Source organism: Panthera onca, chromosome C1 (assembly GCF_046562875.1).
Source record: "Panthera onca isolate mPanOnc1 chromosome C1, mPanOnc1 haplotype 2, whole genome shotgun sequence".
NCBI classification, from domain to species: Eukaryota; Metazoa; Chordata; class Mammalia; order Carnivora; family Felidae; genus Panthera; species Panthera onca.
This window is the reverse complement of record NC_138346.1, coordinates 220,598,589-220,613,059: the sequence shown is the minus strand read 5'-3', so window position 1 is coordinate 220,613,059 and position 14,471 is coordinate 220,598,589. Positions and strand designations below refer to the sequence as shown.

The following is a 14,471-nucleotide window of genomic DNA, read 5'->3' as shown; positions in this document are numbered from 1 at the left end:
CCAGAGGCCACAGGGTCTCCGGCGCCAGAGACAAGAAGAACGTGGGGAACAAAGACGGCACCCGCTGGGAAGATGGGCTGCCGGGGGGGCAGGAGGGGATTCGGGCGGAAGCAGGTAGCATCACTCCGAGGTAGGGGGAGCAGCTGAGTGCCTAGCAAGTGGCCGGGCTGATTCATGACATGGAGCCACCCCTGCAGAGGGTCATGAGGCCCGGGAGCCTGACTGCGCCGTCAGATAACCATTAGGAGGAGGGCGATGCCCGTGAGCACCCGAGTCAGCAGCCAGGTGAGGTGGAGGGTGACACGGGACATGCCAGGTGGAGGAAAGACAGAGACTTGGAGGATGGACGAGGGACGTTCGGAGGGCCCACGATGGGGGCTGCCCGCAATGGGAGTCCCCACGCGGCAGTCCAGCCGGGCTCAGTGACAGAGCCTCGCACAGGCCTGCGAAAGGAGAGCCACCCTCACTGGGGCCGTCCTCGCCGGAGACAGTGGGCAGCGTCTGTGGACCGCCAGGGGGGAGGCCCACCTTGGAGATGGGCAGCGGGGCTCGGGATGCAGGCCCTTTCTCAGCTGGGCAGGATGACGGCGTGGGGACCGCGCACGCCCCACTCCTGCTGGCGGGAGGCCAGAGGGAGGGAGAGCAGCCAGGGTGTCTGCTGCCCAGATTACCCAGCAGGGCCACCGCGACCCAAGGTCACAGCCCCTGTCAGGCCGGCTTCTTTAAGAGCTTTTGGTCACCAAGTTCTAGACTTTGTTCCCTCCTGTCACCTCTGTAGGGGCGGTGTGGGGTCCTGTGGGGTCACTGTGGGGTCCTGCAGGGTCACTGTGAGATACTGTGGGTCCTGTGGGGTCACTGTGGGTCCAGTGGGGATGTTATGGGGTCACTGTGGGGTCCTGTGGGGTCACTATGGGTCCTATGGGGTCACTCTGGGGTGTTGTGGGTCCTGTGGGGTCCTGTAGGGTCACTGTAGGGCCACTGTGGGGCCTGTGGAGTGTTGTGGGGTCCTGTGGGGTCTCTGTGCGGCCTGTGGAGGGCTGCAGGACACCATGGGTACTGTGGATGTCTTGGAGCAGTGTTGAGTTTGGAGGTGCCTGTGCAGTATGGTGACGGGGTTTTCCCGAAGCCTGGGGCTTCCTGTTATAAATAGGCATTGCCGTCTCATATCCCTGAGCCCTGACGACTCATTCTCCAGAGCAGAGACACCTAACGAGGAGAAGGGGGACGAGGAGAATGCGGTGATGGCGAACACGTCATCAAATGGTCACCCCTGAGCGGAGGTGGCCGTCATCCTGGCGGCGGGTGGTGGGTGTCAGGGAGGAGCCCCCGAGGCCATGGGCGTCGGGGGAGGAAATCTTAGCTGACCTGAGTAGCTGAGGGCCAGGAAAGGGGTAAATAAAAGGGACCAAGCTGCACCGTGGTCTGGTCTTCAGCACGTGAGGGCGAGCGTCTGGCTCTGAGGGCCCCTCCACACGAGAAGAGAAAGTCTCGTGGGATTTGGGGGGCCCTTCGTGGAATGGAAAGTGGAATTTCCAGATAAAGGGGGAAATGGAATAAATAGCAACGTGCTCATGCCAGGGTGGACGAGAGAACCGCGAGAGAGCCAACGGCCCCCTAAGTAACACAATTAGCCTGAAGTAAGAGGGACCGAGCGAAACAACTTCCTGCCCAGGCTGTGCCAGGGCACTGGGCTCTCCCAGCGGGGACCGAAGACGGCAGAGGGGCCGGCAAGAAGGATGGTGTCAGGGGACGCGGGCAGCGTGGGCGGACACAAGCCCCAGTGGAGCCGGCGGGGCCTGGGCACGGTCACTGGACCCGGGAGGTCGCGCAGGGGGCCGGCTGCTGGGCGGGAACACAGCTGGACGGGGACGGGGACGAGGATGCAGCGGCAGTGGCCGTCTATTGGGAGCGAGCGCCCGGAAGGCACGGAGGGTAGAACCGAGGGGAACGAGCTAACTCCTGAATCCGCTGGCGGCCCTTAGACAGGTGCCGGCCTCACATCTACAATCTCAGTCTTGCCTTTGGTTACAACGAACAACTAATTCGGGCGCCTTGGGATTAGATCTGACTTGGGCTCAGGTCATGATCTCACGTTCGTGGGTTCGAGCCCCACGTCGGGCTGTGTGCTGACAGCTCAGAGCCTGGAGCCTGCTTGGGATTCTGTGTCTCCCTCTCTCTGCCCCCTCTCTGACTCTGTCTCAAAAATGAATAAAAATTTAAAAAATAAAAATAAAAACAAAATAAAAAAGTTTGCAGATCACGTTCTCTGAAAAAATTTAATAAACGTGTAAGTAAGTAAATAAGTAATAAAAACTAACGAGTAAAAATTTTACCTACTTGGAAACCAGGCAAGGCGCTTCTAGCGGTGGAGAGCAAGGGCTCCGTGTGCGCGCACGGGTGTGGGAGCACGTGCACGTTCGCGCGCGCGCCGCGGTGCCTGCCATCTGTGCCACCAGCTGGCTGTCCAGGCGGGGGAGTGCGAGTGGCAGGGACCTTGGCACCCAGGCTGGGTACTCACCGTGGGACACTGCTGATTCTTAAACACGACCTTGAACTTGGTGTAGACCGCTCCTGGGATGATGGGCGTGAAGATGACCGGCACTTTGATGGAGCCGAAGGGGCCAATCTCCCCCTCCGCCACCTGCAGGCGAAGACAGTTGCCGCAGACACAGCCAGGCTTCCCGTTTCTATCAAGGCGCCTCCCCATGTCCTCACCGCAGGCAGCATCACCGTGAGGGGGAGTGTCCCTGGGTGGCCTGGCCCTGCCCTTCGAGGACTTACTGCCCAGCAACACAGTTGAACCCCTCCCGGCACGTTTCCTGCCCGTGTGTGTACCTGCTCTCTCGATGCCCCAGGGCCCTTGCACACGGGCGCACGCGTGCACACACACACACACACGCATGCACGCACACATGCACACCATGCTCTAGCCTGGGAGGCCCTGCTCGTGTCTTCTCAGAGTGGGACCCAGCGCCCTGCACCCAGGACATGGTGTCTGCTGCTCCAGTCCTGCCTGGCCCCAGGGGGACGGGGGTGGCCGCAGGCTGACTGACAGTGCAAACTGTGCAGAGGCTATGAGTCCAGACCAGTCGAATGGAAGGGCCACCCTGGGCCACCCTGCGGGCGGGGTGGGCAGGGGAGGCTCAGGAAGGGGGGCTGGGAGCCAGCGGGCCCGGCTGACCTCTCCCAGAGAGATCTCCGTCTGCTCCTCGTTGGGAGGTACGGTCATCACAGTGCTCATGGTCACTCCCTCTGATTCTGGAAGAGAAGGGAGTCCAGATGAGAGGGCTGGCTGGGCAGCCCGTGGGGGCCAGGGAAGAGCTGGGGTGCCGGGGAATCTGGTCCCTCCCTCTCCTGGACCACCGGCTGTCTTTTTTTTTTTAACGTTGTTTTGTTTTGTTTTGTTTTGTTTTAATTTTTTGAGACAGGGAGAGACAGAGCATGAACAGGGGAGGGTCAGAGAGAGGGAGACACAGAATCTGAAACAGGCTCCAGGCTCTGAGCTGTCAGCACAGAGCCCAACGTGGGGCTCGAACTCATAGACGGCAAGATCATGACCTGAGCCCAAGTCGGCCGCCTAACCGACTGAGACACCCAGGAGACCACCCCCCCCCCCCCCCCCCCCCCCCCCGCTGTCGTTCTGATAAGACCTAGGCGGGGCTGCTGCCCTCCATCTGGCCCTGCCCTGCAAGGAGGAGCCACCCAGTGGTGCAGGAGGGGCAGAGTGGGGCAGGGCTTCCCCGGTGGACACGCACAGTGGCCACCATGGCCTCAGCAGCTGGAGGCGGGGGGCGGGAGGGGGCCAGGGTTGCTCAGGACCCCGGCTAGGGGAGGGCAAGAGGAGTTGGGTGGGCGTGGTCCATGGGGTACAACGGCCTGAGCGTCGGAGCGAGCCAGCCCTTCAGGGTCTGGGGACAGGAGAGTGGGCTCAGAGGAGGGGAACAGAAAGGCCCTGCAGAGGGAAGGGCTGATGCAGAGGGAGGGGAGAGGCGCTGGGGTGCGGCCTAGGGGTGGGAGGAGCTTCTGGTGGCCAGTGGAGCAGACGGACCGAGGCCTGAAGGTCTACGATATCGCCTCTCAAATGTCACAGCCCGATCGCCAGTGAGTTCGTTTTGTCTGTGTGCGAGCTGCTGCCATGTTCCCCACCCGTGGGGCGAGCGTTCTGACCCAGCCTGGCCGTTTCTCGGGAAGGCCCCTGAAAGCAGGTGCTGATTCCTCTTGTGTGAGAAGGTCTTTCTGCGATTCTGGCGTGAAGACGCCGTTCGATAGGAGAGCTGGGGCGCCCACCCGGGGGGCTCAGTCGGTCGAGTGTCCGGCTCTTGATTTTGGGTCAGTTGGTGATCTCTCGGTTCTTGGGATGGAGTCCTGCATCGGGCTCTGTGCTGACAGTGTGGAGCCTGCTTGGGATTCTCTCTCTGAATACACTGGGTTATTTGTTTTCTAATTGAGTTTTCAAAGTTCTCTACGTAGTTTGGGTATGTTCTTTACCAGACTTGTAATTTGCTAATATTTTCTGCCAAACTGTGGCTTACTTCTTCACTCTCTGAACAGCATCCTTAGAAGAGCAGGTATGTTTAGTTTTGATGAAGTCCAAGTTACAACTTTTGTTATATATATATATAATGTTTATTTTTTGGTGTTTATTTTTTTTGAGAGAGAGAGTGCATGAGCAAGCAGGGGAGGGAGGGAAGGAGGGAGGGGGAGAGAGAGAGAGAGAGGATGTGAAGCAGGTTCTGAGCTGACAGCAGAGAGCCCGACGTGGGGCTTGGACTCATGAACCATGAGATCGTGACCTAAGCTGAGGTTGGATGCTTAACCAGCTGAGCCACCCAGGTGCCCCTATCACTTTTATTTTTATTTTTGAATTGTTTTCTTTTACTTCTTCATCCGAAGTGCACCCCTCAATCCCCATTCCCTATTTCACCCCCGGCCCTGCAGCTCCCACACACCATCAATGTGTTGTCTACAGTTGAGGCTGTTTCCTGGTTTACCTCTGTTTCTTTTTTAAATTTTGTTACTTGCTCATTTGTTTCTTAAATTCCACCTATGAGTGAAATCATATGGTATTTGCTTTCTCTGGCTGACTTAGTTCACTCAGCATAATACACTCGAGTTCTGTCCACGTTGTTGCAAATGGCAAGATTTCGTTCTTTTTAACGGCTGAGTAAAGTTCCATTGTACATATATACCACCTCTTCTTTATCCACTCATCAGTCAAGGGACACTTGGGCTGCTTCCATAATTTGGTTATTGTAGATAATGCTGCTGTAAACATCAGGGTGCATGTACCCCTTTGAATTCGTGTTTTTGTGTTCTTTAGGCAAATACCTAGTAGTGCAATTGCTGGGTCGTAGGGTAGTTCTATTTGTAAGTTTCTGAGGCACCTCCATACCGTTGTCCGCAGTGGCTGCCCCAGTCTGCATTCCCACCAAGAGTGCAAAAGGGTCCCCTTTCTCCACATCCTGGCCAACACCTGTTGCTGACTTTAGCCACCTTGACAGGCGTGAGGTGACATCTCATGGTGGTTTTGAGGTCCATTCCCCCGAGGATGAGTGATGTTGAACATCTTTTCACGTTGTCAGTTGCCCATCTGGATGTCTTTGGAGAAATGTGTGTTCATGTCCTCCATACATTTTTTAGTTGGATTATTTGTCTTTTGGGTGTTGAGCTGTATCAGTGCTTTATAGATTTTAGATACGAACCTTTTATTGGGTATGTCATTTGCAAATATCTTCTCCCATTTGGTAGGTTTAGGTTTTTTAGTTTTGTTGCTGATTTCCTTTGCTGTACGGAAGCTGTTTATTTTGATCAAGTCCCAGTAGTTTATTTTTGCTTTTGTTTCCCTTGCCTCGGGAGACATCGCTAGAAAGATGTTGCTATGATCCGTGTCAGAGAAATGACTGCCTGTGCTCCGTTCTAGGATTTTTGTGGTTTTGGGTCTCACATTTAGGCCTTTCATCCATTTTGAATTTATTTTTGGGTCTGGCGTAAGAAAGTGGTCCAGTGTCATTCTTCTGCATGCCGCTGTCCAGTTTTCCCAGCACCGTTTGCTGAAGAGACTGTCTTTATTCCGTTGGACATTCTTTCCTGCTTTGTCAAAGGTTAGCTGACCATATAGTTGTGGGTTTATTTTGTGGCATCCTATCCTATCCTATCCTATCCTATCCATCTAAGCATCTATTTTTGTGCCAGCGCCATACCGTTGTAATTACTACCACTTTGTAATGTAACTTGAAGTCCAGAATTGTGAGGCATCCAGTTTGGTTTTCTTTTTCAAGATTGCTTCAGTTACGCAGGGTCTTTTCCGGCTCTGCACAAATTTTAGAATCGCTTGTTCTAATTCTGTGCAAAATGCTATTGGCATTTTGGTGGAGGTTGCATTAAATCTGTGGTTTGCTTTGGGTAGTATAGATTTTTTTTAATAAATATTTTTAAAAATGTTTACTTATTATTTTTTTACAAAATTATTATTTTGAGACGGGGAGAGTGAGGGAGAGCGTGAGCAAGGGAGGGGCAGAGGGAAAGAGAGAGAGAATCCCGAGCAGACTCCATGCTGTCAGTGTAGAGCCCAACTCGGGGCCAGATCCCATGACTCTGGGATCATAACCTGAGCTGAAATCAAGAGTCAGATGCTTAACCGACTGAGCCACCCAGGCGCCCCCTGGGTAATTGAGACATTTTAACAGTATTTCTTCTTCCAACCCATGAGTGTGGAATGTCTTTCCCTGTGACATCTTGAGAAGTTCTTTCATCAATGTTTTGTTTTGGTGCAATTATAAATGGGATGGTTTTCTTAATTTCACGTTCTGCAACTTCATTATTGATGTATGGAAATGCAACAGATTTCTGTACCTTGAATTTGTATCCTGAATTTGTGCATCAGTTCTGGCAGTTTTTTGGTGGAGTCTTCAGGGTTTTCTATATAAAAGTATCATGTCATCTGCAAATAGTCAAATTTTTACTTCTTTATTGTTGATCTGGATGCCTTTTATTTCTTTTTATTGCTGTGTTAAATAACAGTGGTGAGAGTGGGCATCCTGTCTTGGTCTTGACCTTAGCGGGAAAGCTCTCAAGATTTTCCCCCACTGAGGATGATGTTGGTTGTGGATTTTTCACGTAAGGCCTTTATCATGTTGAAGTATGTTTCCTCTAAAGCTATTTGCAGAGGGTTTTTTTTTTTTTTTTAATATCACGAATGGATGTTGTACTTTGTCAAATGCTTTTTTCGTATCCATTGAAACCATCATATGGGTTTTATTCTCTTATTGCTGTGACATATCACGTTGACTGCGAACACTGAACCACTGTTGCAACCCAGGAATAGATCCCATTTGATTGTGGTCAATGATTCCTTTAATTAGTGTTGGATTTGGTTTGCTAGGGTTTTGTTGAGAATTTTTGCATCCGTGTTCTTCAGATACGTTGGCCAGTAGTTCTTTCCTTCAACGGTGTCTTTATCTGGTTTCGTATCAGGGTAATGCTGGCCTCATAGAATGGATTTGAGAGTTCTCCTTCCTTTTCCATTTTTTGGAACAGTTTGAGAAGAACAGATATTAACTCTTCTTTAAATGTTTGGTAGAGTTCACCTGTGAAGCCATCCGGTCCTGGACTTTTGTTCATTGGGTGTTTTCTGATTACTGACTCAATTTCTTTGCTGGTAATTGGAGTGTTGACATTTTTTATTTTTTCCTGCTTCAGTTTTAGTAGTTTGTGTGTTTCTAATAATTTATCCATTTCTTCTAGGTTGTCCAATTTTTTGGCTGTAGGTTTTCATAATATTCTGTTATAATTGTATTTCTGTGCTGTTGGTGGTTATTTCTCCTCTCTCCTTTGTGATTTTATTTATTTGGGTCCCCGCCGCCCCACCCCTGCTCTTTGGTGAGTCTGGCTAGAGGTTTCTTAATTTTGTTCATCTTTCTAAAGAGCCAGCTTCTGGTTTCCTTGATCTGTTCTATTGTTTTTTAAGTTTCTAGAACATTTGTTTCTGCTCTAATCTTTATTATTTGCTTCCTTCTGCTGGGTTTGAGTTTTGTCTATTCTTCTTCTCCTGGTTCCTTTAGCTATAAGGTTAGGTTGTTTGAGACTTTTCTAGATTCTGGAGGTCGGCCTGTGTTGCTATAAACCTCCCTCTTAGAGCCACTTTTGCTGCATTCCAAAGCAGGTTGTAATTTTTAAAACATGAATCATGTTTTTGATGTCACTTCTAAAAGATCTCTGACCAACACGTGATTACACAGATTTTCTCCTATGTTTTGTTTTTTGTAGGCTTATAGTTTCAGGTCTTACATTTAGGTCTATGATTTATTTTGAGCAATTTTTGTTTATAGCATGAGGACTGGATGGAGGTTAACTTTTTCCACATATGTTTATCTAACTGTTAAGGTCTCACTTGTTGAAAAGACTGTTTTTTCCTCCGAGCAATTACCTGTGCATCCCTAGTGAAGTCTGATTGGCCATGTTTGTGTGGGTCTGTGTTTGGACTCTGTTCTGTTCTACTGAGTCTCCGTGTCCCTCCCTTGGCCAGCACTACACTGTCTTCTCACTGTGGCTTCAGATGAATCTTGACATGATGTCGTCTGAGTCTTCCAACTTTGTTCTTTCTTGGAATTGTTTTGGAAATTTAAGGTCCTTGGGGTTTCCATACGAACTTGAGAACCAACTGTCGGTTTCCACAGACAGAGGCTGGTGGCAGCTGTGCTGGGTTGCTCGGTCCCACCACTGCTGGTGGGAGTCTGAACCGGCGCAAACACGTTGAAAAAGAACTTAACGCTGGCGAAGAAGAGAGGCAGCAGGAGAGCAGCGGGTGCGCCTCGCAGACGCTCACACGCAGGGAGCCGTGGTCCCGGGGATGCCACCACACACCCTGAAGGCCCCACACGTGACGAGGGCCGGCGGGTCTGTGACTCGAGGTGTGCTCACGGAAGCAGGTGGCACGCAGCCGCGGAAACAGAAAGAACAGCTTACACAGCAGCGCCCACGACGGGCTGCCTGAGGCTCTGTTCCTACGAGGCTGGAACCGGAGGAATCCTGCCGTTTCTGGATGTGTGCCGAATGAAACTGTTCAGGGAGGCAGGGAGGTGATGGAAACCATCCCGACGGTAGTCGCTGGTGCAGAAGGGGGCGAGTCGGGGCGAGGCCAGGCCTGTGGGCAGTGCTCTTCCTCCTCCAGTTCACCGGCCCGGGGCTGGGGGGAGTGGTGCCTATTTCCCGGCTCTTCTGTGAACTGTCCTCACCTGTCATAGGCACTCCTGTACCAGCAGGGCTCGGGGTGGCCCTAGACAGCCCTGTGCCCCCATGACCCAGTCAGCAGAGTCTCCGGGTCTTTCCCCCCCGCCCCACCCCCGCCCTCCACCCAGCTGCTACACCCCTGGAGCAGGACTCCTCAACTGTCCCAACAAGGACCCCCAAGAGCCACAAGGAAAGCAAGCCTGCTGTGGCCGACCTGGGGGTCCAAGGCTGGGATTTCCTTTAAATGTTACGTTAGCTTAACTATGACTACAAATGTCAATCCACTCCATAAGCAGTGTTTATTTGAACACGAACACACACGCGCACGCACACACACACACACACACACACACACACACACACACACACTCTAATACACTGTTGTTTAACATCGAAGCCCTAGAAACACCCCACACAGTCCAGCCCTCTGGCGCGTGGGCTCCTCGGAGCCTCCCAGGAGGCCGGCAGGTGCTCGATGTGCTTCCGTACCGCGGTTCACCCCCACCCCTGCTCACCTGCAGGGCGCCCCTCCTCCTGCTTCTTGCCGTCCAGCTTCCCAGACTCCTTCTGGCTTGTCATGTCTATGGGAGGGGACTCATTGCCCTCAATCTTTTGCCCAGAAAAGCTGGTGGTGATTTTATCGTAAATACCTTTATCTTCATATGTGAACAGACTGCTCTAAAAAGAGAACATGAGACTTTTACTGGCAGTTTCCTGCTTGCCTTTCCCACTCAACTGCCCAGACCCCCGTTGTCGGGGGGCCACGTGGAAAGCCCAACCGTGATCCCCTCGCCAGCTCCCACTCTGTCCCGAGCCAGGCACCCAGATGACAGCAGGGCCTCCTTGCCCAGGGGCCCAGGGCCGGCCCCCGCCTCTCTTGTCTCTAGCCCAGGCTGGCTGGCTCCTCCTTGTTCCCCGTGGACACCGACACCCAGTCGTGAATTCGGCCGCGTGCCGGGCTCTGGCACGCGGCTCGCCGCACTGTGTGCCCTCCTCCCTTGGGAGGCCTGGCTCCTCCACCGGCGTGTGGCTGGGGACCCAGGCTCCTGCTCCACACTCTCCTGGCTTCAGCTCCGACGCCTTCGGGCCTGAGAGCTGGCCCGGCCTGCGCCCCCCACCTCACCCACCACCCCTTCGCCCTGCTCTGGGTTCACACCCCCAGCCCCTCGCACCTCTGCCCCGACCCCATCGGTCCTGTCCCTCCTCAGGGGAGACACTTCCAGGGTCTTTCCTGAGACCCCTTAACGAGTGGACCCAACTGCAAAGCAGTTCAGGGCTTCCTGTGGGAAGTTTCTCTCACCCTTCCTCACCCCTACACCCCTGAAAGACCTCCCAGCGTCCCCTGGCTGTGACAGAAGTTGCCTCCACAGATGGGGTCCCACCTATGCCCCTCAGGCTATTTCCATTCACTTAGGAGCATGTCTGCACAGCCTTCCCAGGAGAAGACCGCGGCTCACCTCGCCCCTTTGGAAAGGTCCTCCTGGCTGCCCGCCCCGTGCTGGGACCTGACAGGTGCGCCAGGAGAAAGGTGGCCCCTTGTGGCTCTCAGGCTTGGAGCTCCTGGCCACCGCCCTGTCAGTCACCGCACCCTCAAGAGGGGTCAGTGTCCCGTTGCCACCGCACCTGCCAGGTGGCTCCAGGTGTCCTCCTTACGGAGACCAGTCTCTCCCACTTCGCCTGACGATGGCACCCCCGTTCCCCCTTCTCCTCCAGCCCTGCGCTGACAGACTCCTCCCCCTCACCACCAGCTCTACGCTGCCGGGGCTGTGTCGTGGGCGGGGGCGGCATCACACCGTGCCCCTGGCTGAGTAGCCACGGCTACTGATCGGAAGCGGGCCACACACTCACTGTTTTCGCGACCGACTGGGAGATGTCCATCTCACAGGACTCTGATGCCCGAAGAAACCTGAACTTGGTGCCCAGACCTCCGATGTTGGTCAGCGTGACGACCCGGGAGGCGGTCTCACCCACCACGTAGCTGCCAAAGTCGATGAGCTCCTTGTCAAGAGACAGCTGCCAAGAGAGCCAGGGATGAGCCAGGGCGGCCGCCGAGTCTGCGGCCAGCTCTCCTCTCCCACCTGTGGCCCTGCGGCCCTGGGGACTCGGGCTCAGGGTCGGGGTCAGCATCCGGCTCCAGGCGGGGCCTCTACACACCCGAGGAACAGGGTCCGCGTCCTAGAAATCATAGGCTTGAAGCGTGACAATTTGGGAGCTCCTGAGTCCAAATTTTGAACAGTCAAGTCAGCTAAGAAGCAACGAGCTATTAAGCCCTGGAAAGACGGAGGAACCTCAAATGCACATTACTAAGAACCTGAAAAGGGCATACGGCATGATTCCAACTGTGTGGCATTCTGGAAAAGGCAAAATTCAGGACACGGTAGGGAGAGCAGTGGATGCCAGCGGTTTGTGGGGAGGGAGGGATGAACAGGCGGAGCACAGAGGATCCGGAGGGGCGGTCAAAGTACTCCGTGTGACCCAGTGGTGACCGCGCGTCATTACAGCTTTGCCCAAACCACAGAGCACAGCAGCGAGCGACCCTTTGTAGACCAGGCACCCTGGGAGACCATGCCGTGTCCCCGTCCTTTGTCTGCGGCCACAGACGGCCCCTCGGAGGGGAGGGCGACGGTGGGGACAACTGTGTGTGGGCGCAGGGGCACGATCTGACTCGGTCAGTTTGATGAAGCGCCCGATGACAGGGAGTCGGGAAAGGTGTGAGCTGAGCAGCTCCGGGGGAGAGTGGGGTCTGTGGGCTGAAGGCGACCGGGGCGCGGGCAGCAGGTGCGGGAGCCCCGCCCCCGCTATGGGACGGGAGCTCACAGGTAGGCAAGGGCAGAGGCTGGTCCGGTCGGTGCGGGTGGAAGGGCCGACGTGCCAGCAGCGGGCACACCTGCGCATGCACCACTTTCTCACGCCCTGTCTGGAACGAGGAACTGGGCTGCTGGAGGTCTCCCTCCAGGGCTGGCACAGGAGATGGGCACGTGAGCCCTGGGCATTGTCTGGCAAGAACGGAAGTCCTCAACGAGAAATGCTCCGAGCACAGCGTAACCGTGCGCCTGAGGGACAGGGAGGCGAAGCTGCTCCCACGGTGCGGACGGGAAAAGTGTGAGCAGCGACAGAAAGTCGTATTTGGTTCTGGTCCAGAGAGTGAAGTAAATCAACGATTTTATGGATTAATGAACGAGGAAGAGATCAGTGTCCCTCACAGAAGAGTGCCAAGCGGTTCACCGGGACGTCCAGTCCTCCCGGCCCCGGGCCTCCCACGGAGCGCGGTTTGGCGGGAGGACGGCAGAGAAGCGTCACAGTGAGAAGTCGGGCGGTGAAGGCCACGTCACAGCGCGAGGCTGGGTGGCGGTGCGCGCCCTTGATGGGATTTGGCCAGAACCACCGTGGCGGCCTTCCGGAAACCCGCCACCCCAGTCTACTCGTGAGATAAACTCTGGACAAATCCCAGCGGGGGACATTCTACACAGCAACTGCCTGGCACCCTCCCAAACCGTCAGGTCATCAACAAAGAGAAAGTCCCAGAAAGTGTCACAGCCGCAAAGACCCTACGGCAAAACAGCAGCATAAGGAACGTGCCACGTTCCTGGGGTGTGACGCCAGCACAGAAATTGGACATGAGGTAAAATCTAAGGGAATGTGAATATCGTGTCTTCTCCAGCTAATAATCATCATAATGCGTCAACACTGGTTAATAATTTAATAAGCATGCTACACTACATAAGATGTTTCTGGGGCAACCTGGGTGGGGAGTCAGCCAGAATCGCATGTTTTGTGTTAACGCCAGAACCATTCTAGAAAATAAAGTCATTTCGGGGCGCCTGGGTGGCGCAGTCGGTTGGGCCTCCGACTTCAGCCAGGTCACGATCTCGCGGTCCGTGGGTTCGAGCCCCGCGTCGGGCTCTGGGCCGATGGCTCGGAGCCTGGAGCCTGTTTCCGATTCTGTGTCTCCCTCTCTCTCTGCCCCTCCCCCGTTCATGCTCTGTCTCTCTCTGTCCCAAAAATAAATTAAAAAAAAAAAAAAAAAAAAGAAAATAAAGTCATTTCAAAACGAGCCGAGCTACCACACCCCTCGCTGTGGGGCTGAGTGGACACAGTAAGGCTCAGAGGGTCTGGGGACGAGGCTGCCATCCCTGTGAGATCAATGTGGTGCAGGCACATCCCCCAGGGCACACCTCCCCCTACCCTCGTGGGCATGGGCATCTTGGCCATCTGGGCGCTGGCTAAGAAGGTCGTGTGCAGCCTGCCACCCCGGGCAGCTTTTCTGGCCGCCAGTTTTGGAGACCCAGGGACCCCACTCTCTTCTCTGCCCCCGCGGGACCAGAGGCGGCAGACAGACGAGAGCTTCCCACAGACCAGACACGGAGCAGCCTGTGCGCATACGTGGGTGTGCACGTGTGTGCACGGGTGTGCATCTGCATGTGGATGTGTGAGCGCGCGTGCGTGTGTATGGAGTAGGTGGCAGGTGACCCGTCTCCTGGTTACAGGTCACCAGACTTCCAGGAGCCACATCTACGCAGGATGGGAGGGTGGCCGCTCCCACGGCTGCAGGCAGGGCCCGGGCAGAGGCCGGTGTGTTCTGAGCATGGGGGTGACAGGTGATGACACGCGACTGCGTGGCTAGGGGACGACACTGCGGGGCATTCTCCCTTTTTCCTGTGCACGATGGAGCCCTGAACGTCAGCGGGACACAGAGCCGCCCTGGGAAGACTCTACTGCCCAGCCTACCTTGCGGCCAGGGCTCACCACGCGACGGTCACTTCCGGCTGGTGCAGGGGACCTGACAGGAGGGATGGTGCCTTGGAAGCCATTTGTGGAGGGTGGCAGGGCGGTGCAGCCCAGACCCTCGCATCGGAGGCAGAGATGAGTCCTTGCTTAGGGCGCCTTCGTCGCGGCAGCTCCACCTGATGGTTCGGTGGAGGCCAGAGGCACTCCGACCCGAGCTGGGTGTGTGACTGGAGGGCGCTGGCCTCGTGTGCACTCGGCGAAGGGCCGGGCCAGCAGGTGAGTACCCTCCGGGCCTGCTCAGAAAGGAGCCCGAGGCCACACCACGCAGGGAGCACCACGCTGGGTCCTATGTGTGAATCCTGACTCTGGCACGCACGTGCTCCTTCTGGGGGCCTGTCCCCAGCGAGCCCTGCTGCCTGGGCCACTGCGAGAAGGGGGTATACACGCGGCAAGGGGTGCGGGAGGCCACAGCAGACGTCGGCTCTCCACAGCCTCAGCGAGGCTCGGCAGCCCCC

At 55.3% G+C, this 14,471-nt stretch overlaps 1 protein-coding gene across 5 annotated transcripts in view; it reads right to left on the bottom strand.

Annotated features, from left to right (window-relative positions):
- The window catches only part of CFAP74 (cilia and flagella associated protein 74), a 65,712-nt gene that overhangs the window by 17,140 nt on the left and 34,101 nt on the right, over positions 1-14,471 (bottom strand). For all 5 annotated transcript variants that reach the window (XM_081796508.1, XM_081796511.1, XM_081796510.1 and 2 more), the window contains exons 17-20: positions 11,077-11,241; positions 9,744-9,906; positions 3,182-3,258; positions 2,519-2,641 (exon numbers count right to left, since the gene is read on the bottom strand). In XM_081796508.1, coding sequence (XP_081652634.1) covers positions 2,519-2,641; positions 3,182-3,258; positions 9,744-9,906; positions 11,077-11,241 — 528 coding nt within the window. The remainder of the gene's footprint in view (positions 1-2,518; positions 2,642-3,181; positions 3,259-9,743; positions 9,907-11,076; positions 11,242-14,471) is intronic.